Source organism: Photinus pyralis, unplaced genomic scaffold (assembly GCF_008802855.1).
Source record: "Photinus pyralis isolate 1611_PpyrPB1 unplaced genomic scaffold, Ppyr1.3 Ppyr1.4_LG9, whole genome shotgun sequence".
Classification (NCBI taxonomy): domain Eukaryota; kingdom Metazoa; phylum Arthropoda; class Insecta; order Coleoptera; family Lampyridae; genus Photinus; species Photinus pyralis.
In genome coordinates, this window is record NW_022170878.1 from 21,963,396 (window position 1) to 21,986,537 (window position 23,142).

General features: G+C 37.5%; 3 protein-coding genes across 4 annotated transcripts; 2 read left to right on the forward strand and 1 right to left on the reverse strand.

Moving 5' to 3' along the window:
• Nucleotides 1–270: 270 nt before the first annotated feature.
• On the reverse strand, nucleotides 271–10,179 carry LOC116181114 (transcription factor 21-like). Its single transcript, XM_031501390.1, has 2 exons — nucleotides 9,847–10,179; nucleotides 271–775 (listed from the first exon to the last, which is right to left on the reverse strand). Exons 1-2 carry the CDS (start codon nucleotides 10,132–10,134, stop codon nucleotides 647–649), a joined length of 417 nt encoding a protein of 138 aa, XP_031357250.1. The 5' UTR covers nucleotides 10,135–10,179; the 3' UTR covers nucleotides 271–646.
• Nucleotides 10,180–14,835: 4,656 nt separating this feature from the next.
• LOC116181113 lies at nucleotides 14,836–16,075 on the forward strand. The gene is made up of 4 exons (XM_031501389.1): nucleotides 14,836–15,484; nucleotides 15,527–15,628; nucleotides 15,675–15,814; nucleotides 15,861–16,075. Exons 1-4 carry the CDS (start codon nucleotides 15,320–15,322, stop codon nucleotides 16,042–16,044), a joined length of 591 nt encoding a protein of 196 aa, XP_031357249.1. The 5' UTR covers nucleotides 14,836–15,319; the 3' UTR covers nucleotides 16,045–16,075.
• A 4,982-nt stretch (nucleotides 16,076–21,057) lies between these two features.
• On the forward strand, nucleotides 21,058–22,765 carry LOC116181112 (15-hydroxyprostaglandin dehydrogenase [NAD(+)]-like). Of its 2 annotated transcripts, none has more exons than XM_031501387.1 (5): nucleotides 21,058–21,531; nucleotides 21,579–21,705; nucleotides 21,977–22,083; nucleotides 22,126–22,326; nucleotides 22,513–22,765. In XM_031501387.1, the coding sequence occupies exons 1-5, from the start codon at nucleotides 21,382–21,384 to the stop codon at nucleotides 22,567–22,569; spliced, it is 642 nt and encodes a 213-aa protein (XP_031357247.1). In that variant the 5' UTR covers nucleotides 21,058–21,381; the 3' UTR covers nucleotides 22,570–22,765. The 2 variants fall into 2 exon arrangements, with proteins under 2 accessions (XP_031357247.1, XP_031357246.1); XM_031501386.1 differs by having other exon boundaries at nucleotides 21,066–21,531; nucleotides 22,126–22,469.
• Nucleotides 22,766–23,142: the final 377 nt, after the last annotated feature.

Below are 23,142 nucleotides of genomic sequence, written 5' to 3' on the forward strand. Positions count from 1 at the left end.
ATGAACCTGGCAAAACATGTAATAATTTATAAAAAAAGAGCATTTAATCCGGGAATAGGGCACTTAATTAGCATCTAATTAGTACCTAATTATGCAATATGTTTGATTGTGTTCCGCTGACCTTGCTCTGCTAGGTTCATGGACATGAAATTGTTATTATAAGATTTTTGCTTAAATGATAATCAAATAGATTAGGCTACCTACCTCGTTTTCTTTATCTAGAGATCAATCCAAGAACAACAAGTAGAGGATTTTCTTTAATTTTCCTAATTAGATTACATACAAAACGCAAATACAAATATCAAAACAAAACATAAATGGTCATACAAAATATACCTAATATTACATTGTTTAGGACAGGGCTGTGCGAAGTCCTTTATAAAAACGCCTCATCTCAAAGGGCCTTAAGCTCTTACACAAGACTTTATGAGAAGATTGAATTCATAATCGTTTCGGTTCAATTTTTTAAGGGCTTGACAGATTTCATTGGTCCAATCGCTTGCACAGCTCTGTATAGGTACATCAAATCATTACAAATAAGTTGCAAATCCCTTAAGAAATGCCTAGGGAAAACGCATACATTCTTTTAACGACGTCGATAAATAAACTACGAGACTTAGCAGGGTATTAAAAATGAGGCTACAAATTAGTAGAAATATGATACCTCCTTATCCCTGTTGACATTCGGTTGGGGAAGGTCCAACCACGACGTTGCATCCCTATCGTTTCCAACATCCGCAGAGTGATCGTTCCGTTGAAAACTGAATGGCCATGTCTAGAAGAAGATTTTGCGAATAAATAATGGGCGACAATTAATCTGGTTCGTTGTTGTAATTTTAGAATTTGCTTATTTAAAAGGAAACCTGCGGCTGCGCCCAAGTGCCACTTTGCTTAAATAAACATCTTACTGTCATGTCAATGGAATAATTAAACACCGCCGACGCCGCCGCCGCCTTCAACGAACAAATGTTTACAGCTGTTCGAACGGTATTAAAAAAGATCTTTGAAGATTTATAGGACGGTCACGCTTTTAAAAGAGAGACAAGCAAATTTTTTTTGCGGTGAATAGATCACTGATTTTAAATCGTGACTTACCTCAATTTTTCCAATGTTAAATTTAACCCACAATTCAAGAGATCTTAAGTTTTTCAGTTCGCTTTACAGAAGATTTTCAAAAGGGCATTTCCATATTACAGTTTTTCCAGGTGACCTAGGCATAATTGAAAATTTTAACTCTAAAGACTTGACAATTTTGATTGAATTTACAGCTCGAAATTTAACCGCACCAATTCCAAACTCGAGATTTCAATTTGTAATTATAACTTTTTTGAGAGATTCGATTTCGTAGTCTATAGACCTGAGACGGTGTATTTCAAGCCGTGTGCGGACAATTCGCGGCCGGACAATTCGCACCGGAATAATTCGCACCCGGACATTTCGCTCCCAGGATATTTCGCACCCTGGACATTTAGCTCCCGGATAATTCGCACCCGGACCATTCGCACTCGAAAAATTCGCTTCCGGATAATTCGCACCCGGACATTCCGCTCCTGGATAATTCGCACCCGGACAATTGGCATTCGGAAAAATTCGCACTCGAAAGATTCGCTCTCGAATAATTCACATCCGGATAATGCTGTAAACCTTTGGTTTATTAAAATTAAATATTTTTAAGAGGCTACTAGACGATTGCCTTTACAGAATGTATGTAGTAGTGCACATCTTGGTAAACAACTACTTCATGGAAAAATGTTTCAAATAATAGTTATTTGGTCTTTCATTTTCAACACATCGCGATTCTTAAGTATTTCCATTTCTTAAATATAATCACGCTGGTTTTTTTTGAAGTTGTATGAAGAGTCTGATATAGTTAAATCCTGTAATTTAAGAACACATAATTTTTCTCTATTGCGCTTTCGTTTTGAGAAAATAAGAATAGGTAACTGAAACGTCTTTTGTGGAGTAATTAAATACCAAATAGTTATACCTAGTTATAGTATATCTACAATATTATGTGTAATATTCGCTACTTTTGAGACGCTCTTAATATTAAAACAAAATCAACATATAATACCGTACATGCACAAACAAAGTGATAAGTCTAAAGTTAAAAATATTTACATTATAAGATCAAGATGAAAATAGAAAAAGGAAGTAATTTTAAGGCTCCCTTACATAAAGATTTCTTAATGAAGACACATAAAAAATTGTTCTTTATTTCTTTAGTTGAAAAGGGTGACAAAGGAAATGAATTAAATTTATTTTAAACAAAACGAGTATGTATAAATGACAATAGAACAATATGCATTTCATAGATGGCACTAAATTTGGATAAGTAATTAAGATAATATTATAATTAAAGGTAAATTTGAAAAGACCCCAATCACACAAATTGCACTTCATAAAGAAACAATAAGAGAAATATCGTAATGACATCCTTTCTATTATTTCTGGAAGATGAATATTACAAGGTAAAAGTAATTAAGTCCGAAAAATCAGGTTTAAGTACGTATGACCACAACTAATTAAAACTTTAACGCATGTATAGTATTGAACGTTTGACAGAGTGTATTTTAAAATTTATCTGAGCACGGGTTTTGATTTTGTGTATACTTTTTTTTTAATTTTAAAAAATGTTATTTCTGGTGGTAGTGTTGTGGTGGTGTTCAGAAAAGGTAAGTTTCCAGTTTTCTTAGAACCAGTTTTACGTTTCGTTGACCACATATGGCTATATGTTGATTATTGGTGACTGAGTAAAATTACACTAACTGCTTATTTTTTTGCGTTATCTTTGCTACAACTATGGTAGTGAATGAGCTTAGTTTTTTATTGATTTTCTTACTCTTTTATTTATTTTATAGTTTGAACTTGAAGAGATACATGGAAAAATGCTGGCAATTTTTTAAGAGATGGTTAATAATCAAAACAGTAAAGCTTTTAAAAATCTTGAATTATTAAGTACCTATATACTTCCTTTTTAATTTTTGCATGGCATACCTAGTACTAAAGCAAAACCCTTAGCATTGGTAATTGCGCAACAAGGAAGATTGGACATCGTTGGAAAGGCTTTCCTTCTCTGAATTTGGTGAGACTATAATTTTTTAGATTCGATATTTTCGAAATATTTTAAAAGTAAGTTGAGGGCGCGCTGTTGTTTATGTCATTGGAAGGAGGTCGGGCCGATCACTTAATAGAAGCTAATGCGATCGTGCGTCAAAATTATGCAGTTGCAAGTGGTATAAAAAAGAGAAAACTTGTAGGTACCTGCAACGTCGAATGCGCTGGAAATGAAACAACTAAACCAAAAAAATTACATATCCGAATTCAGAGATGGGCGACCTCGAGGGCGACCTTATCAACGATGCATCATTTAAGATTTTAAGGGTTGCACTGTCAGCGATGCGAGACAAAGATATTCGTGAGCAAGTTTTATTTTAGACACTGTTTCCTTCCATGATCAATTTGACGTGCCAAAGCGTTTTTTGAAAATTATTTTAATTTACAGAAATAGCTATGTATGGTTTCTAATGCACCACCGTATATTATTTAGCTTCGGAGAAATAACACCAAAATCTCCCCATAAAAATTGTTATAATAATAAATGGGTAGATTTTGGTGTTATTTCTCCGAAGCTTCTTAAGCACCCCATTGAGAGTCATGGATCTTCACAATTTCAGTATATTATTTAAATAATAGCCATATAATTTATAGCAAGATCAATTTTTTTCACGATATTTATCAACATTTTTTGCTTTTTTCGTTACTTTACAGTTCTTATCTCTTTAATTTTACGGAAACTCTCAAGAATCTATTTGTTTTACGTTCAAATATGATTATAATTTACTTGAGATTCTTTTAAGACAATACATACGTATTTCGTTATGTGTCCTTTAAATGGACGACATCGAAGGTTAGAGAACCAGGAAACTTAACTTGCAGCTATTAACAAATAGTAATTGTTAAAATTTTATTTAGACTTTTATATTCCTATTGCAATATTATTTGTACGTGCTAAAAGGTTTCGAAATGAAAAAAACCTTGATTGTGAATTGGTACAATAAAACTGGGTAAGAAATGTCAGGTGACAGTTTTGCTGATAGACCGATACCAGCGTTTAGCAGCATCCGTCTACTTGTGAACATGAGTGCATGGACAATTTACATCACAGATGAGTGTCTTCCCAGTAAGAAAGGAACATTTTTACCTTTTTTTGTTTTTTTTTAAATAAATTTTCATTCATGGTACCTTTAGCAAGTGTTCTCATGTTTAATACGGACATTACAATAAAATAAGTACTAAATTCCAGATTTTGAGTGATATGGATGCTATTAAAGTGACTTAAAATCTCTACTGCTTTGATATGGTCCATTCCATTTAAAAAGGTACATAGGATTGTACGTATGAATTTTTTCCTCATAAATACTATTAAAAAAATTATTCCTCTACAAATTGTTTGGTTATTGTTTAACCAACATAAATATTTAAGTGACACATTAAAATGTCAAAATCAAGGAAAATATCATCAAAAATGGACTTGTTCCTGAGGCTAAAAGTTGACATTTGATTTATTACAAAAAGTTGATAATGAATACGAGATTTAGGCGGTGCAAATTATACGGGGCGCGTAACAATGGAGTTCGGTACAACGAAAAGGGGAAAGAGATACATAATCTATGAAGGATACATGTACCTCTTTGCTAAGAACCTTAAACTCCAAAACTGCTCATCATGGCTGTGTCGAGCGAGAAGAGCAAAGAAGGATCCATCGGCTCTTATAGTTTAACATGCAATGCCAGGAACTTGGTCAACGATGACAAGGTAAGATTAGTTAAACCGAGCACTGATTTTGGAAGTGCAGATGGTTTCCAGTTTTAAAGCCCTTAATTGCGTATTTTATTAGTTAGGATATCGTCTTTTGACCTTTTGACTTTTTTATACGTAAGTTTCATCGTTGCTTATACCGTTGTCTAATGTTAGTTTTTAGGTTTGGCCCTCCCTTGTAAAAAATTTAGTTTATCAACCTCTTCAAATTTCAATTTTACTTTGGAACCAACCACGGATATGGTCGTTGGCCTTTCCAGTTTTACTGCCCTTTTGGGTTTTTAATTGTTTTCCATCGAAAATGTACGATGCGGTGGGAAATGTGAAAACTCTCTTGACGATAAGTATGCGGGTGCAAAAGTGTCCAGACATCAAAATCTCAGGGGAGCGAAATTCTGGTGTGAATTATTCCGGTGCGAATTATCCGGGTGCGAATTGTCCGGGAGCGAAACGTCCGGGTGCGAAATATCTTTGGTGCGAATTTTCCTTGGTGCGAAATGTCCGGGAGCGGTGGGCTTTATAACGATTTACCTGGTGTCTTAAAAAATATGGCTTGATAGCCATAGATGTTGATACATCTTTAAAAAAAACACTATATAAGCAAGCACGCTTATTATACTAGTTATAATTGGAAATTCTTTTTTTTATATTCACATAATTAACTTCACGTATAATTTAATTTAATTTATACAATGCAAAGGGTTAAGTGGAAGAGCAGGTCTAATGGATTTCCCGTTAGCATCTGAACTTCGCCCTTTTAAATTGCGCACTTGTACATATTATTATTAAGATATTCTTGTTACCTTATATGATTAGGGTGATTTAATAAACGACATGATTATTATTATTATGGGTCCGGGTGCGAAATATCTTTGGTGCGAATTTTCCTTGGTGCGAAATGTCAGGGTGCGAATTGTCCGGGTGCGAAATGTCTGAGAGCGAATTATTCGGGTGCGAATTATCCTGCAACCATTTCAGAGCGGCTCTCTAAACGAACATTAAAAGGCCACCCTTCAAAGCTCCTAAATTGTGCTGAAAACGCTCAAAAACTAACAGCCTCTGGGAAAATCTTAGAAACCCCAGCACTTATAAAAGCGTTTAAGAACTTTTAGGGATCCATAAAAAAAGGCGTATTAAGGATTGTTAAAGGCTCTTAAGCACTTTCACAGGTTTTTAAAGGGCGGAGGCTCTTAAGCCTTTAGAAATTGTTGAAAACTAGTACGTGTATTTAAAGACACTTTAAAGACCAATAAAGCGACTTAAAGGTTATTGCATGCGCTTACAGTTCCATAAAGCCTTTCAAAGGTTTTCAAAATGCAGGATTTTTCGTGCCTGGGGTGGCTCTTACACACTTTAAAACACTCCGTGACACTTTTAGTCTTTAGAAACCTTCAATAATTGTCAATAAGAGTGAATACACAAACTAATGAAACCCCGTTTCGGACATGTCAATTGATTGGATTAATCCACATTGATCAATAAATAAACAAGTTTTGCTTAAGACATGCAGTTTCTTAGGGAAACGGTTTTCCCTAACAACGCAAATACCTATTATTAGTGTGAATACAAGTCATTGGAATATCGTGTCAGATAGCCCAGGTTTTGGAACTATCACTTGCACCTAGGCAGTAGTAACAGTCATGTGGTAAGTCAATGTGTACCGAAATTGCACTTGGACCTCTAGAAATGAAAATAGGTCTGTAATAGAGTTTTGGAACCCAAAAACATTTTACCAGCAGTGTCCAGCGAGCAGAAGGCGAGTTCGGCACAAACCTAGGTCGAGTAAAGGTCCGATGGAATGAGTGTATTTGTGCCGAAATCATTCTTGGATCGCTAGGCATTAAAATTGTTCGTTATTGAACTTTCAAACAAAAGATAGTTTTAAAACCAGTGCCGAGCAAACCAAAAGCGAGTTCGGCTTAAATTGACATACCCCATTAGAGCTTTTCTATGGCCAGATTTGATTTGCGCTGAACTCGCCCTCGACTAGCTCGGCACTGGTTTTGAAACCATCACTTGCTTACAGTTAATAGTTGGTCTCATGCCGAGCAATCCGAAGATTTGGTCACAAACCTAGGCCTAGTACCGAAATCATCCTAGGATCGTCAGGCTTGAAAATGTATCCGTTATTGAACTATCGAACAACAGAACTTTTAAAACTAGTGCCGAGCGAGCAGAAGGTCAGTTCGGCATAAACCCAGGCCTTGGAAAAAGGCCTAATGGAATGAGTCCATTTCTGTCGAAATTATGCTTGGATTACTAGGCATTAAAATAGTGATTCATTATGGTACTTTCAAACAAAAAGCAGTACCGAGCGAGTCGAAGGCGGGCTCGGTACACACCTAGGCAGAGGAAAGGTCTGATGCGGTAAGCCAATTTGTGCCGAAGTTGCCCATGGATCTTTAGGTATTAAAATATATTTGTTATTGAATTATCGAACCAAAGAACGTTTTAAAACCAGTACTGAACGAGTCAAAGGCGAATTCAGCATAAATTTTCATAGCCCGTTAGATCTTTTTTTTTTTTATTGTCTTTATTTTTATAGTGGGCGGAGTGTTAGCAATTTGCTACTCTTCCCACTCAACCCACTATACAATCACAAACAGCCATGCCTTACCTGGGATTCGAACCCAGGACCCTTGTAGCCAAAGTTAGAGCTTCTAACGTAAGCTCATCTGAGCTACGCAGGTCGGCAAATCTTTGCTATGACCAGACTTGTGCCGAACTTCGCCCGGCACTGATTCCCATCATTTGCTTAAAAAGTTAGGTAGTGGTAGGTCTATTTTCATTGCGAGCAATCCGAAGACGAGTTGGGCACGTATCTCGGCACGGTAAATATTTGATGCTTTAAATCAATTGCTGCTGAAATGGCCCTTAAATCGCCAGGCATTAAAATAGGTCAGTTATTGAACTTTCAAACAAAAGAGACTTTAAAATCAGTGGCGAGCGAACCAAGGGCGACTTCGGTACAAACCTAGGGTGATCAAAGGTGTGATGGAATAAGTGTATTTGTGCCTATAATCATTCTTGGATCGATAGGCATTAAAATTGATTCGTTGTTGAACTTTCAAACAAAAGATAGTTTTAAAACCTTTGCCGAGTCAGCCGAGGGCGAGTTCGGCACCGACCTAGGCAGAGTAAAGGTCTGATGCGGTAAGTCAATTTGTGCCGAAATTGCATATGGATCGCTAGGCATTAAAATTGGTCAGTTATAGAACTTTCAAGCAACAGAAACTTGTAAAATTGTAAAGCCAGTTCCGAGCGAGCTGCGGACACCGGGCAGGTTTGGCACAAACCTAGGCCAAGTAATGGCCTGATGGAATGAGAGTGTTTGTGTGTCCGAAATCATCCTTGGGCTGCTAGGCTTTAAAGTAGATTCGTTATTGAACTTTCAAACGAAGATGCGGTGGGCACAAACCTAGGCAGAGTAAAGGTCCGATGGAGCGAGTCTATTTGGGCGGAAATCAGCCTTGGATCGCTATCCAGTAAAAGAGACTCTTTATTGAAATGTCAAACAAAAGAAACTTTGAAATGTAGTGTCAAGCGACCCGAAAAGTCTATTTGAGATCGTCCTTGGATCGCTAGGCATTAAAATAGATTCGGTACTGAACTTTCCAACAAAACGTAGTTTTAAATCCGGTACCTACCGAGCGGACCGAAAGCGAGTTCGGCACAAACCTACGGCAACTACTGTGCTGATACGGTAAGTCAATTTGTGCCGAAAGTTCACTTCGATGGCTAAGCATTAAAGTAGTTCGGTTATTGCACTTTCGTACCAAATAACGTTTTACAATCAATGCCGGGCGAGCCAAAGGCGAGTTCGGCACAAATTGACAACCCCCATTAGAGCTTTGCTATGATCCGATTTGTGCAGAACTCGCCCTCGAACTCGGTCTGGTTTTAGAACTATCATTTGCTAAAAAGATTAATACTTAGTAGGCCTATTTTCACGCCGAGCAATCCGAAGACGAGTTAGGCACAAATGTAGGCGTAGTAAAGGTTTGATGCCGTAAGTCTATTACTGCCTAAATATTCATTGAATCGCTAGGAGGAATTGTTTCGGAGATGTGTTGTATTTTCTGAAAATGTGCCGAAAATTTGAAAATGTTTAAGACATTTTGGAAACACTTTCTAAATTATGCAAAGAAATGTTGAAAAATTACAAGAAAATTTGACATTGTTTCAGGAATTCTTAAAGATTATTGAAAATACTTCAAAAACGTGTAATTTTAAGATACAGAAGAAATGATATTCTGGAAATGTTTAGAAAAATTAAGAAATATTGCAGAAGTGTTGGAAATGGGCAAGAAATGTGTATGAAATTTTGGATATGCTTTCCAATTTCGCAAAATTTGTAAGCTTCATACGCTGTTTCAATGACACATTAACTTTTCTGTGGGAAGTGAAAACCGTTTCCCGATGGAAATGCGCGTGTCAAGAGAAAAAATTTAAATGCAGATTCATGTATGTCGAAACTTCTGATGCGTTGCACATTTTTAGTTTGTGGAACCCGTTTCTCCGTCGGTCTATCTGTTTGTAACGTAACTACAAATTTTTCTTTGTCTTGAGTCATAATAACAAATGAAATGTCCAAATGAATAGTTGCAAATTGATTTTGGTGGGTAAACGTGTAAACGGTGGGTGCCCCATATGTGAATTTTTCGCATTTTACTTCCACTAATGCAATTATTTGTGAAATAACATCAATCAAATATTGGAAATAGAAGCGTTGGAAACTATGGATTTTTCCAAGGTTTCGAGCGAGGTTTCGCGTTTTTATTTGTCAGAGTTCATAGTAAAGTCATGAGATCCCAAATTATTACGTTAAAAGCCGTCTTAATATTGGGCAAGTTTCACGAAAATTGACTTATGAACTAACTATTAAAGCCAAAAATTTGATACTGTTGAAAAGCTCAAAAAAGCTCGAAACATTGAAAGTTTTTTGAGTTCATACAAATTGTTTAGGGACGGAGACATAACAAAAGTGGGACGATTTTGGTTATCATGAAAAGGAATTCGACTCACCAACGTTAAGGGATGCTTATGAATTTGATCTGAAGGTAACGGTTGATCCATAAGGACCGCTCTAAGGTGCGCTATGTAGCTGGTCGCCAATCTCAACGTATCCAATTTGGACAACTTCGTATCGGCAGGTACCCAAGGTAGGGTAGTTTTTAATCTGCAGAAGGCCCTACTCAACACTCTCATTCGCGCCCTTTCTCTCGCGTTCGCCGCGTTTCTTTGGGGATGTTTTAGATCATCAAAGTCGTCGTCCGAATCGCACGAATCTATCTGTCGACGTTTTCGAGGCATTTTAAACAATTAATCGTGCGCGAAACAAAGCGGAACACATTTCGAACCCCACAAAACTAAAACTAAATTAAATCGTCCGTAACTGTCGCAAAGTTAAGGCGGTCTTTAGTCATTTAGACGCTCCACCCTATAGACAAAACGAACCGCCTTGACATGTGTTTATTTTTTCCCAATTTTTTTTGGGTATTTTGAGGATTGGAACATACTTTTCTATTGTCCCACTTCGTTATTGCACATTTTACATTATTCGGTCACTTTAATTGGCCTTTGAAGGGTTTCTGAGTCATTTCAAAACCTTTAATACGTTGGTCTTTAAGAGCGTTTTGGAGTCTTTAAAGGTCTTTACCTGTCTTTGAAGAGAGCAGCAAAGCTAAAGAACTTACAGAGTTTCACTAACCTCCGTATAAACAGCAAAAAACCGATAAAAACACTTTACCTTGGCCATAAGATTGCTTTCCTCAACACAACACAACAAAATACGATCTCATCCACTTACAACGGGATTCAAGGGGTGCAGTCCACCATTAAAGCATTTAAGAAGTCATAGTAAAGGATGTGCAACAGAAAAGCACATTCAAATTTATCCATATAATTGCTTACCCCAACGCGAAACAAAAGTCTAGGGTATGCAGTGGGGGTCCCAGGATTTGGTAAAGGGAGAGGCCCAAACCCGAACTTTGTCCCAACACGGAAAAAAATAAAAGAAATCTCGCATAATGGAAATGAGATCGAACAAAATTGATGAAACAAATGGACAATGGCCCCCCCCCCCCCTTGGACCGCCTTTGAGGGTATGCATGAGGCGGAATCCATCCATCTGCGAGGGAGCACGAGGGGGTACAGTTTCGGGACACCCTTTAGGAAATAAAAAATCACTCCAAAGGCGGAGGAATTCTTCGGAAGATCGCTTCTGCACATCAAAAGTTATAGGTAAAAAACCGTATTGCAATGAAAAAATTATCAAAGTCCTCGTGTGAGATCGAAGGGACTTCAGCGCATTTTTGTGTGGCAGATCAGTATTTTAATAGCCAGTGTTGACTCCACCATCAATAAAAGATCTTGTCGAAGGCTACCACATTCCCTTTGACGGTACCCACTTCCGATGTCCCGTTCATCCGCAATTCGCGTTTGAAGATTTGACTCCGCCATCACTAAGATCGTGTCGGGGGCTACCACATTCCTTTTGTTGGTACCCACTTCCGACGTTTCGTTCACCCGCAATTCGCGTTTGAAGATTTGACTCCACCATCAGTAAGATCGTGTCGGGGGCTACCATATTCTCTTTGTCGGTATCCACTTCCGATGTCCCGTTCCCTTTCAATGCGCGTTTGAAGATTTGACTCCACCATCAGGCAGATCGTGTCGGGGACCCACTTCCGAATCCCCATTTTCTCGCAATTCGCGTTTAAAGATTTGACTCCACCATCAGGAAGATTTACGAAACGTTAAACCGCGTGACAACGGAAGGTAAAAGGCGCCCGAAGTTGACTACCTATCGAAGACGCGCGCGCGCCCTGCAAAAGATCGTTAATTTCGCCCGTAGGACAAAAAACAAAATTCGGCCACGCAGGAGTTGTGCGCGTTTACATCTTTCCGACGGAACAAATTTGAAAAGAATCGCACCAAAACTGTAGTAGAAGATAGGAAAAAACTGAAAAACCTTCACGTTAGTAAATTACGTTCGAGGATGACGCCCAGATGTAGCCAACTCCACATCATGTAGCCCTGGTTTACAAATTACACGGACTTGTAGATACATGTACACCCGTTGCCTTTCTACAAGAGTTATACGCGCCCACATTTGCTGCCATCCAGCCAGCCAGCCAGCCAAAGTGAGATTAAAAGCTACTTTTTACAAATAAATTTGCAAAAATGCGCTAAAAAAAGGAAATTAATATAGGAAACTAATGGCAGAAGATTTGGAATACACTACCAAAGAAAAAAGGATTAGTGAGAACGAAGGAAAAGAACGGAAAAGGACAGGGCGGAGCTTAGAGGAAGAAATTAACAGTAAAAGAGAAAATCGTGAAAGAGAGAGAGGGGAGAGGGGGTGTACATACAAACATAGACAACAAAAGAAAGGATAACAAAATAAAAATAGGTAAGATGATATTTTGAAATGTATCGGGGGTAGCTTTTTTAAAGACGCTCAATTGTAAGAGTTTGTAAGAGATGGTAGAATCATGGATAGAAGAAAATAAAGAACAGGATACCGAGTGAGCATGTATGGAAGAACCAATTTGCGAAAGTATATGAGCAGAAGGAGATATGTATATTAACAGGGGTAAAAAAGGAATGAAGGAGGAAACGAAAGCGGAGGAAGGAATACCGGTCGGACGAGTAGAAGTGGTGGGGAAGAAAATGAGAATGATAACAATATACAACAGGGTAAGAATGAAGGAAATAATAGGAAGTGTGCTAGATGAACGGGGCGAGAAGAGGCTAACATGGGGGGAGGGGGTTAATGCAACAGGAATTAAAGGAAAATGTATAGAAGGAACACAAGGTACAAAATCAAGATCATGTAAGAAAAGAGATGGAGAAACAGAAAGGGTGAAGAGGCTATGGAAGAGGTAGGGGGAGAAGATGAGATAGCAAGAGAGGAGGTCGAGCAGCAATTAAAAATACCAAAGAAAGAGAAAGCGGCAGGGAGAGATGAGATAAGTAACGAGGCCACAGATAGGGTCGAGGAAAGAATGAGAAATGTAATAAACAATGCAGGAGGGTGGTAACCCGAAGAAAGGAAGGATGAGGTAGGTAAAGGTGCCGATTTTCAAAAGAGGGAACAAAGATTATGTGGCAAATTATAGGTGACTACGGTTTATAGAATCTAGCAATGATACTGAGCGAAAGACTGGAAAGAGAAATGGAAGCGAAGAGGATGTTGAAGATAGAGGGGAACACAGATTGGTGGAAAAGATTTGGAAAAAAGGACGTTTTTTTTTAAATTTATTTATTTAGCATTTATTAATTATTCGCTATTAGCTATTATTTAATAAATTTTTGTGTTTTCTGTAATAATTATACTTTCCTTAAAATACCACTTCTACTTAGAAATAACAGTAATCTATTGACAGCATCAGTTGTATCTTCAAAAATACTTTTAAGATTATTAGGAAGATTTAACTCTCTTCTCAGCCTTTCGGTGTGGAGGCACTCAATCAATATATGATACATCGACACATTCACTCCGCATCGAACGCACTCATTTACTCCTACCTTCCCTAGAAGATGGAGATCTTATGGTATGACAGAGTGGAAAGGGAAAAGTACAGAAGAAGATGGAAGATGGTAAAATTGACAGGAGGTTAAAGAACAGGATCAAGAAACTACATGAAGAGACGACAGTGTACGGCATAAAAAAAACAAAAATTGGAAACTGTTGGTTCCAACAAGATGGTGCACCCGCGCACAACGCCCTAAATCCTTCCAGAATACTTCTCGCACTAATTTTCTACAAAATGGAAAACTTGTCCGATATGTTTTCTTGCACGATTAGGGCGTTGTGCGCCGGTGCACCATCCTGTTGAAACCATACATCGTTGTATTCGTAATAACCATTGAATTACCATTGAATAAAAACACTATTACCATTGAATAAAAACACTATTTTTTATTCAATGGTAATAACTCACAAAATGTGGTAGTTGGTGCACAAATCAGCACACAACGAGCGTATTAAGGACTTTTCGATTCTGGTTTGCATGTTTCAACTGAGACGCAATTAAGTAAAACTGAAAAAGAAAATTAAGAGACGCAGGGCAATTAGCATTCTGTTACAAAAATATTGTCCATACCTTCTGGTTAGTTTACAAATAACCTAAATATACGTAAATATCGGTTTCAGTTTGTTATTGTTACTTCCACAAACAAATACAAGATCCGTGCGAAACATCTTTTTCATTGGACGCCTCTCGTCTATTATAACAAAAGGGCTAGTAAAGTAGAACTTGCCTCGTAAAAATAAACAATTTTACCTAACAATTACAAATTAAAGTATTTTTGAGTTTTTTGCAGTTTAAAATAACAAAAGTTTAAGCCCCCGCTAACGGAAGTTTAAATATGGCAGATTGGAGATGTTGCACCTGGATATAACATTTCGTTTTATTAATGGAGCCGTTTAAATTTGTCCCGACAATTTTGCTCTTCTGAAATTAGGTAGATGGAAATTGAGTTAACTAGCGAATGGCAATTCTAACACTATTCAAAAAGTAATCGAGTCAATTCAATGCAATTATAGCATTGAATTTTTAAGTAGGTTGTTCCATCCGTATGAGGGTTTGAGATCTCGGCACTCAGATCTCGTAAAAAACCGCGTTTTCTTTTAATTTAGCAAGTGTCCACACGTAGGATTGGCAAACGAAAAAGAATGTCGAAATGGTTTTGCGCTTTTGCACCAGAAAATTCGTAATTGTTTATACCTTGTTGTTTTTTTTTTTAAATTATTTGTTGATTGATACCTGCTCGATCACTGCACTTCAATACTCATTCCATATATCCCGTATATCTTTAGCATCACTATTTTTCACTGATGCGATGGTGTCTCTAATGGGAATACTGTGTCTTCTTGTTTGTTAATATATTCCCAATTTGTAGGACCTGACTTGAATACATAAATTCAATCAGAATTTAGTATTTGGAAAGATAAGGAAATATCTACGTGAAATCATTTGTTAAAGTTATCCCATTTAAATCCCGCTGTTGCGATAAGAAATTTGTTATCGCTGCCTAAGCTAATTAGTTTCAAGATAATAAGGCTTCGCCAATAAGAAAACAAGCTGTGTAATTTCGAAGACGCAAACTCAAGTAAAACGGAAGCGGAAACTGAGAGATGGAAGCATGTCTTAAATAGCAGAGGAAGACACTTATTGCTATTTGGTGGTGGACGTTAATCGTTGTTTGGTTTTTTGGTAGACGTTGAAACGTAGCCGCTTCTTGTTTTCGCGATTGGCAGTTGTTTTTATTTGAGCTAACCTAGAAAGTAAAATTACGGAAGGGAGGTCCATACGTACTAACCCACGAGAGAAGAATTTAGTAAATAAACCCACGAATCCGAAGTTCTCTTCAACAATTGTATCCAGGTGCCAAATTCCTGACAGAACTTCCTAGCTCCAACCAGATATTAAAAAAAAACGTAGATACATTACGTCAATCATGTCAAAATAAAAAATGCAAAATTTCTCAGATGTGTACATTTTTAAAAGACTGTCTGCTTCCATTGCAACTTGACGTGCACCCCATCAGCGCTTTTCCCAGCGTCATATTCCTAATATGCGTCTTCCTATACCTTCATATTTCCTTCCACAGTAGAACGACCCATGGAACACCTTTGAAGTGGTTTGTGCTAAGAGTAAGTCTAATCCGTGTAACTCTAATGAAATAGGTTTCTTAGGAGATTTCGCTTCAACTATGGTTCACTTACCTACACCACATCTGGATGGTGTGGTTGCATTGTGTAAAATCTTGCCTCCTGTACTGTGAGCTGCACCTTAAGGTGTCATTTATACACCTTCAGTAGAGTACGACCGTTATCATTTCAGGATACTACCGATTGGTTAACTCCTAGAGACGCGCATGCGTCCATTTTAAGTATTCACACCGTCATCAGCTGCGTACCTCTATGTTTCCTAATCCATCTATACCTCAGACGACGGTTGCTCCCACAAGTATTCTTCTTCGGGTAAGTTATGTATTGGACGTGCTCATATTTCCGACCTGTTATGCAGAGAGATAGATGGTGGCAGAACAGAAATAGGAATTTGCGCGTATTATCTAACGCGTCCATATCTTGGCTCTGAAGATGAGGGTTTGGTCAAGCTCAGGAAAAGTAGGAGCGTCGGTGTTCTTAAATTTCACCCGAAACCAGCGTTGCGGCGCCGATGCAGTTCACTGTGTATTGATAAAATGTAACATCCTTACAAGTTTAAATACATAACGACCATCGGGACTCTATGATACCTTTGAATTCTTGGATGTTGATCAGTTTTGTAATATTTGGTCCTGCTGCTCCTTCAGTCTTTTTTAACGTGTGTAGTTTCTCTAGTTCACCGTTCTAGCGTATCTAGTGTCCCCACACACTTTTTGTGTATGTAGTTCTTGTTAGCCTTCCTCTCCTACCATTCTCTCTATCTCTTGTAGTCTTAGACCTTTCATTATCTTTAATCTATATGTCTAGGTTTAGCCTTTCTAATCCACTATCTGTCTACTTCTCAGATTTCCTAGACTTCTCCAGTATTCCCAGGAATACCTTGACCAATCTCCTCGATCTCCTAAATTCTATACCTCCACCTTCCATCGCCGTTTGCGCATTCGTAAGCCGATCAAAACGCATATTCATTGTTTTACGCCCCTAGTTAAAATTCTTATGAATATTTTACGCTCAAGAATTGTAACGGGAGCCCGCTAAAGCGCTTAAACATTTTCAATTTGATTAGTAATTAAGGAACGTAGGTGTAGGAGTGTTTTTATGAGATTTTGTTGGTTGGCTTTTAGGGTGCCTCCAATTTATGGTTTGGAATTGAATTGCGTTAGGGTAGCTAAAGCTTTAATAATGAATTTCCGTCTGCATTAAACTTACGCAATTTTTTTAATAATTCATACTACCCGTGCATAACTTTTATATTGCGGGGGTACATTGCTATTTCTTTGACATATCATCATCATCCCTTAAACTGCCCTTGAATAATAAATTTCCGTATGCTTTAAGTTTTCAAGCTATTCAAACTATTACTTACAACATACTTAGAATGCGGAAGTTGTAACTTTCGTAATACAGTGAACATTTTTATTTCTTTGTTAGATTACGTTTAAATAATGTATAAACAACCGTTAAACTGCCCTTGAATAATCAATTTCCGTATGCTTTAAGCTTGCTCAATTTTTCAAGTAATTCAAACTATCTCTTACAGCGTACTTAGAATGCGGGGGTTGTAACTTTCATAATACAGTGAACCTTTTTATTTCGTTAATAGATTATGTTTAAATAATGTATAAATAACCCTTAAACTGCCCTTGAATAATAAATTTCCGTATGCTTTAAGCTTGCTCAATTTTTCAAGTTATTCAAACCATCACTTACAGCATACTTAGAATGCGGGGGTTGTAACTTTCGTTATATAATGAAAATTTTTATTTCTTTAATAGATTATGTTTAAATAATGTATAAACAACCCTTTAACTGCCCTTGAATAATAAATTTCCGTATGCTTTAAGCTTGCTCAATTTTTCAAGTTATTCAAACCATCACTTACAGCATACTTAGAATGCGGGGGTTGTAACTTTCGTTATATAATGAAAATTTTTATTTCTTTGATATATTATGCTTAAATAATATATAGACAACCCTTAAACTGCCCTTGAATAATAAATTTCCGTATGCCTTAAGCTTGCTCAATTTTTTAAGTAATTCAAACTATCACTTACCGCGTACTTAGAATGCGGGGGTTGTAACTTTCATAATACAGTGAACATTTTTATTACGTTAATAGATTATGTTTAAATAATGTATAAACAACCCTTTAACTGCCCTTGAATAATAAATTTCCGTATGCTTTAAGCTTGCTCAATTTTTCAAGTTATTCAAACTATCACTTACAGCATACTTAGAATGCGGGGGTTGTAACTTTCGTTATATAATGAAAATTTTTATTTCTTTAATAGATTATGTTTAAATAATGTATAAACAAGCCTTTAACTGCCCTTGAATAATAAATTTCTGTATGTTTTAAGCTTGCTCAATTTTTCCAGTAATTCAAACTATCACTTACAGCGTACTTAGAATGCGGGGCTTGTAACTTTCGTAATACAGTGAACATTTTTATTTCGTTAATAAATTATTTTTAAATAATGTATAAATAACCCTTAAACTGCCCTTGAATAACAAATTTCCGTATGCTTTAAGCTTGCTCAATTTTTCAAGTAATTCAAACTATCACTTACAGCATACTTAGAATGCGGGCGTTGTAACTTTCGTAATACAGTGAACATTTTTATTTTTTTAATAGATTATGTTCAAATAATGTCAGAACCCTCAATTGTAATTTGAATTTCCCCTCTATCAAATATATGTAGATCCAGGTATGCGCATAAGGTGATATGATACCGTCACGTTGTTTACTTCAATGTAAACAATTTAATAGTGCACATTGTTCCTATAATAAAAATAATTAAAATGTAAATTTCTATCATTGACAGGTCAGAAATTATAATTAGATTAGTTATACTAATGTTTTACAATAACTCACTTCAATGTAAACAATTCAATAGTGCACATTGTTCCTATAATAAAAATAATTGAAATGTAAATTTCTATCATTGACAAATAATGTATAAACAACCCTTAAACTGCCCTTGAATAATCAATTTTCGCATGCTTTAAGCTTGCTCAATTTTTCAAGTAATTCAAGCTATCACTTACAGCGCACTTAGAATGCAGGGGTTGTAACTTTCGTAATACAGTGAACATTTTTATTTCGTTAATAGATTATGTTTAAATAATGTATAAACAACCCTTAAACTGCCCTTGAATGATACATTTCCGTATGCTTTAGGCTTGCTCAATTTGTCAAGTAATTCAAACTATCACTTACAGCACACTTAACGCCACGATGCTGTGGAACACGGAATACTCATCAAGAAAAGAAGTTCCGATGGTCCCTTTTGAAAGCATCACGAGAATTCTTCTCAGCGCTTTAAGTAAAAACATATCACCGGAGGAATACCTCCCAGTATACGAGGTTTTCATTCGTACGAATATACGAGTCATTTCGTGATAGTGACCAAGGTACAAAGAGAGACAACTAAAGTAAACACTTAAATGGATTGCGCATTGTATGTGCCCGTTTTCACATGATGGCATTTTGTTTGGGCCAGTTTCAAAATTACGATCGAATCAAGTTGGGGGGGGGGGGGCACATCCCGTTGATTTCCGTTAGTCCAAATACAAAATTCCATAGTGTCCCCCTATTTTTTTGAAATTGTACGTTTCTTTTAGTGATCGGTTACGCTTGGTTTGCAACTCGAATACATTCGTTTGCGCCCGTACCGTTTTTTAGTTATTCCAAATACTACACATACTGAACGGTGGGGGCGCAAACGAAGGTATTCGGGGCGCAAACCTAGCGCCAACGAACAATAGAAAAAGAGCATCTTATTTGAAAAGTGGGAGGACAGTATGGAATTTTCTATGTGGACTAATTGGAAAACGCCACAGGCGCAAACGAAACTACTCAAGGTACAAAAGCACAAACGATCACTAAAAACAGTACAAATTTTAAAAATGGGGATGGGCAGTATGGGATTTTGTATTTCGGCGGGGGCACAAACAAAGGTATGCGGGGGCGGCGCAAACGATCTCTAGAAAAAGCGTCAAATATGAAAAATGGTGGGGGGGGGGGAAGTATAGAGTTTTTGCGAGGCTCAAACGATCACTAGAAAATATGTCAAATGTAATAAATGGGAGGGGGCGGAGCAGTATGGTATGTTCTATTTGGAATAACTGAAAAACAGCGGGGCGCAAATGAAGGTACCTACTCATGGAGCATTCTATCCGCAATCAGTCTCTCTGTAATTATTTGTATAATTGGGAGGCAGATATGAATTTGCCCATTCAAAAAGGAAAGTGTTTGCTTAGGACAAGTGGGGGCCAAATTCCTATAGAAATCTCAAAGATCTAAGAGCATTCAAAAAGCTTATACAATTTTTAAGATTCCCTATCTCATCTCTTTAAGGGTTTGTGGGTTTTCTAACAATTTTAAGAACCTCTGAACTTTAAGAATCGTTCAGGATTTTAAGAGCTTTCAAATATGTTCAATAATCCTTAACGGAATTTCCAAAGGTTTCAGTGAGAATGTCCATGAATCCAGCAGAGCAAGGTCAGCAGAACACAATCAGACATATGGCATAATTAGGTGCTAATTAAGTGCCCTATTCCCGAATTAAATGCTCTTTTTTTTAAATTATTACATGTTTTGCCAGGTTCATATGAACTCAGCAGAACACTACCTCAAAAAACCAAGAAAATGAAAAGTGAACTAGCTATAATTAGGTGCTAATTAAGTGCCCTATCCCCGAATTAAATGCTCCTTTTTTTAAATTATTACATGTTCCTCCAGGTTCATATGAACTCAGCAGAGCACTACCTTTAAAACCCAAAAAAATGAAAAGTGAACTAACTATAATTAGGTGCTAATTAGGTGCTAATTAAGTGCCCTATTCCCGAATTAAATGCTCCTTTTTAAAAAAAATTATTACATGTTCTGCCAGGTGCATATGAACCATCAGAGCACTACCTCAAAAAACCAAGAAAATTAAAAGTGAACTAATTATAATTAGGTGCTAATTAGGTGCTAATTAAGTGCCCTATCCCCGAATTAAATGCTCCTTTTTTTAAAAATTATTACATGTTCTGCCAGGTTCATAATTTAAAAATAAGGGGCATTTAATTCGGGAATAGGACACTTAATTAGCACCTAATTAGCACCTAATTATAGTTAGTTCACTTTTCATTTTCTTGGGTTTTTAAGATAGTGCTCTGCTGAGTTCATATGAACCTGGCAGAACGTGTCATAATTTAAAAAAAGGAGCATTTAATTCGGGAACAGGGCACTTAATTAGCACCTAATTAGAGTTAGTTCACTTTTCATTTTCTTGGGTTTTTAAGGTACTGCTCTTCTGAGTTCATATGAACCTGGCAGAAAATGTAATAATGAAAAAAAAAGGATCATTTAATTCGGGAATAGGGCACTTAATTAGCACCTAATTAGCACCTAATTATGCAATATGTTTGATTGTGTTCTGCTGACCTTGGTCTGCTAGGTTAACGGACATCTATGTGGTGCAAGTTTGAACCTTTTAAGCTTCTAAACCGGAATAGAGAACAGATTAGGAAGATCATCGGGTTTCCCACGGGGCACTGGATGGTCAACTGCCACCTGCACAAGATTGGACTTGTAGGGAAGTGATCTGCAATTGTGACGCCTTGATTAGAGACCCTTAATCGCGAAGGAAAGGGAGACCGTGGGGTTTTGATGTGTCCAAGTGCTGCCCTAGTCGGCATCATCCTGTGAATAAACAGATGCCCTAACCATTAAAGTAAGATGTCTAGATATTTTAGACGTTTCTCAAAACCTTCGTCAATCAAGATAATATAGCGTAATAGAATAATTTTCTCACATGCAGCCTTGTTTTAAGGTCAACCATCGTGATAAATCAGACAAATAACACATTATAAGCGTGACGTTCATAGCAATGTTACAATTGCAGTTTTTCTTTCTCCTCACGACAGCCGCTGGCGCCGAAACGATATTCAATATCGAGGGAAAGATAGCGTTGGTAACGGGTGGCGCTCAGGGAATCGGGTACGCGACCATTGATGCTCTTCTGCAGGCGGGAGTTAGGGTAAGCGAGATGTTTGCCGTCAATTGTAACATGAAAATGCACTACAGGGAGTGACATTAGTCGACGAGAACGTCGCGAAAGGAAGAAGTACAGCAAAATCGTTCAACGCGAAGTACGGCTACGGTAGGGTGATATTTTTAGCGGCGGATGTTTCAAACGGAAACATATTCGAAGGTAAAATTCGCCTGAAATTTGGCTGCTGGAAGGGGCCCTGGAATCTAATAGTTCAATAATCCACGAATTTTAACCGAGGGCATTCTATAATATCGCTATTGCTGGTGGAACTGGGATTTACTTATACAAACCAGAGATTAAGCAACAATCCACAGTTTGGGTTCCATTTTCAGGAACCTTGCCAGCAGTTTTCCTACAATGTACAGTTGCTTTATATCTGTAGGGGTATGGTCACCAACCATATACTAAAAAGCATATTGTTCCCTTGCAGATGTCTTTAAGGTTTCCCTGGACCATTGGAGAGGCCTAGACATCGTTGTCAATAACGCCGGAGTTTTCAATGAAAACAACCGAAATGATACAATCAACACTAATATTGTAAGTGAACTGAAGATGAAAAGGTGGTAATATCCGTTGCAGGTTGGCGTTGTGCATGGCACCATGCTGGGATTCAAATACATGAGCACAGCTAAAGGAGGGAGAGGTGGTGTAATAATAAATGTTTCATCGATTGCTGCATTAACCACCGTCTACTATTGCCCCGTCTATTCTGGATCGAAAAGCTTTGTCTTGGAACTCGGTCGTGCCTTAGGAAACCCGATCTATTATGACTACAACATGGTACGCGTTGTTACCGTATGTCTTGGTCTAACGAGCACTTCGCTTACCGCCACGGACCATTTCGTAAGCTCGATCTCAAACGAACTTACTCCACGTCTTAAGGAAGCGGCGCTCGAAACATTTGTAACCTCCCCATCCCAATCGTAGGTATCAATGGAACGACATTTATTTGAATACTGTTCTTAGGTCGAAGAACGTGGGGGATGGGATACGAGACGTACTCGAGGATGGAAGCAGTGGTAGCGTTTGGGTTATCGAAGACGATAAGCCACCATATGAAATTTATTTCCCTGACAGGAAAGCCATGCGCAAGAATTAACCCCTTCTTCAGATCCCCTATTGCGAGGTTTCATTCGCCGCCATTTGGTACAGAATCTGGAATGTTAATATAAATAAGTTACCTTTGGAAGTAAAATTGGCAGTGGTGTCCTTTCTTGAATCCTGAATTTGTCTCCCTAAATAGAATTTCCCGTGAAGGCTGGAGTCTGCAAAAGGCCAGCACTTTCAGTATTATACATAGGTGTCAGTTACTTGAATTGCTCACAGGTAAAATATAAAATTAGTTTTTGTAACAAACGTAATTTGGTCGGAGAACGCGGTTACAACGTCATGGAAGGCCTGATACTGCTGAACCATTTTAATGTAGATCACCATCCGGATTTGTGTTTAACTGAGTATTTCGCTGTACTCGTAAGTACGTATTGGTTATTTTTGGTTTACGGTCACTGCAATTAATTGTTTGAGATTTTGTGGCATACTTAAACTGTAACTGTCAGTGCATTTACTGGGGCCAGCCGTCGGTGGGATATTCCGCGC

Excerpts from the sequence above, each read along its gene's own strand:
- LOC116181114 (XM_031501390.1), bottom strand. The coding sequence starts at position 10,134 with ATGCCTCGAAAACGTCGACAGATAGATTCGTGCGATTCGGACGACGAC. Across the intron at positions 776-9,846 it reads ATAAGCATCCCTTAACGTTG|ACATGGCCATTCAGTTTTCA; the intron begins GTGAGTCGAATT and ends ATCTTCTTCTAG.
- LOC116181113 (XM_031501389.1), top strand. The coding sequence starts at position 15,320 with ATGTGTACATTTTTAAAAGACTGTCTGCTTCCATTGCAACTTGACGTG. Across the intron at positions 15,629-15,674 it reads ACTGTGAGCTGCACCTTAAG|GATACTACCGATTGGTTAAC; the intron begins GTGTCATTTATA and ends TTATCATTTCAG. Across the intron at positions 15,815-15,860 it reads CCACAAGTATTCTTCTTCGG|AGAGATAGATGGTGGCAGAA; the intron begins GTAAGTTATGTA and ends CCTGTTATGCAG.
- LOC116181112 (XM_031501386.1), top strand. The coding sequence starts at position 21,382 with ATGTTACAATTGCAGTTTTTCTTTCTCCTCACGACAGCCGCTGGCGCC. Across the intron at positions 22,084-22,125 it reads ATACAATCAACACTAATATT|GTTGGCGTTGTGCATGGCAC; the intron begins GTAAGTGAACTG and ends TATCCGTTGCAG. Across the intron at positions 22,470-22,512 it reads GTAACCTCCCCATCCCAATC|GTCGAAGAACGTGGGGGATG; the intron begins GTAGGTATCAAT and ends TACTGTTCTTAG.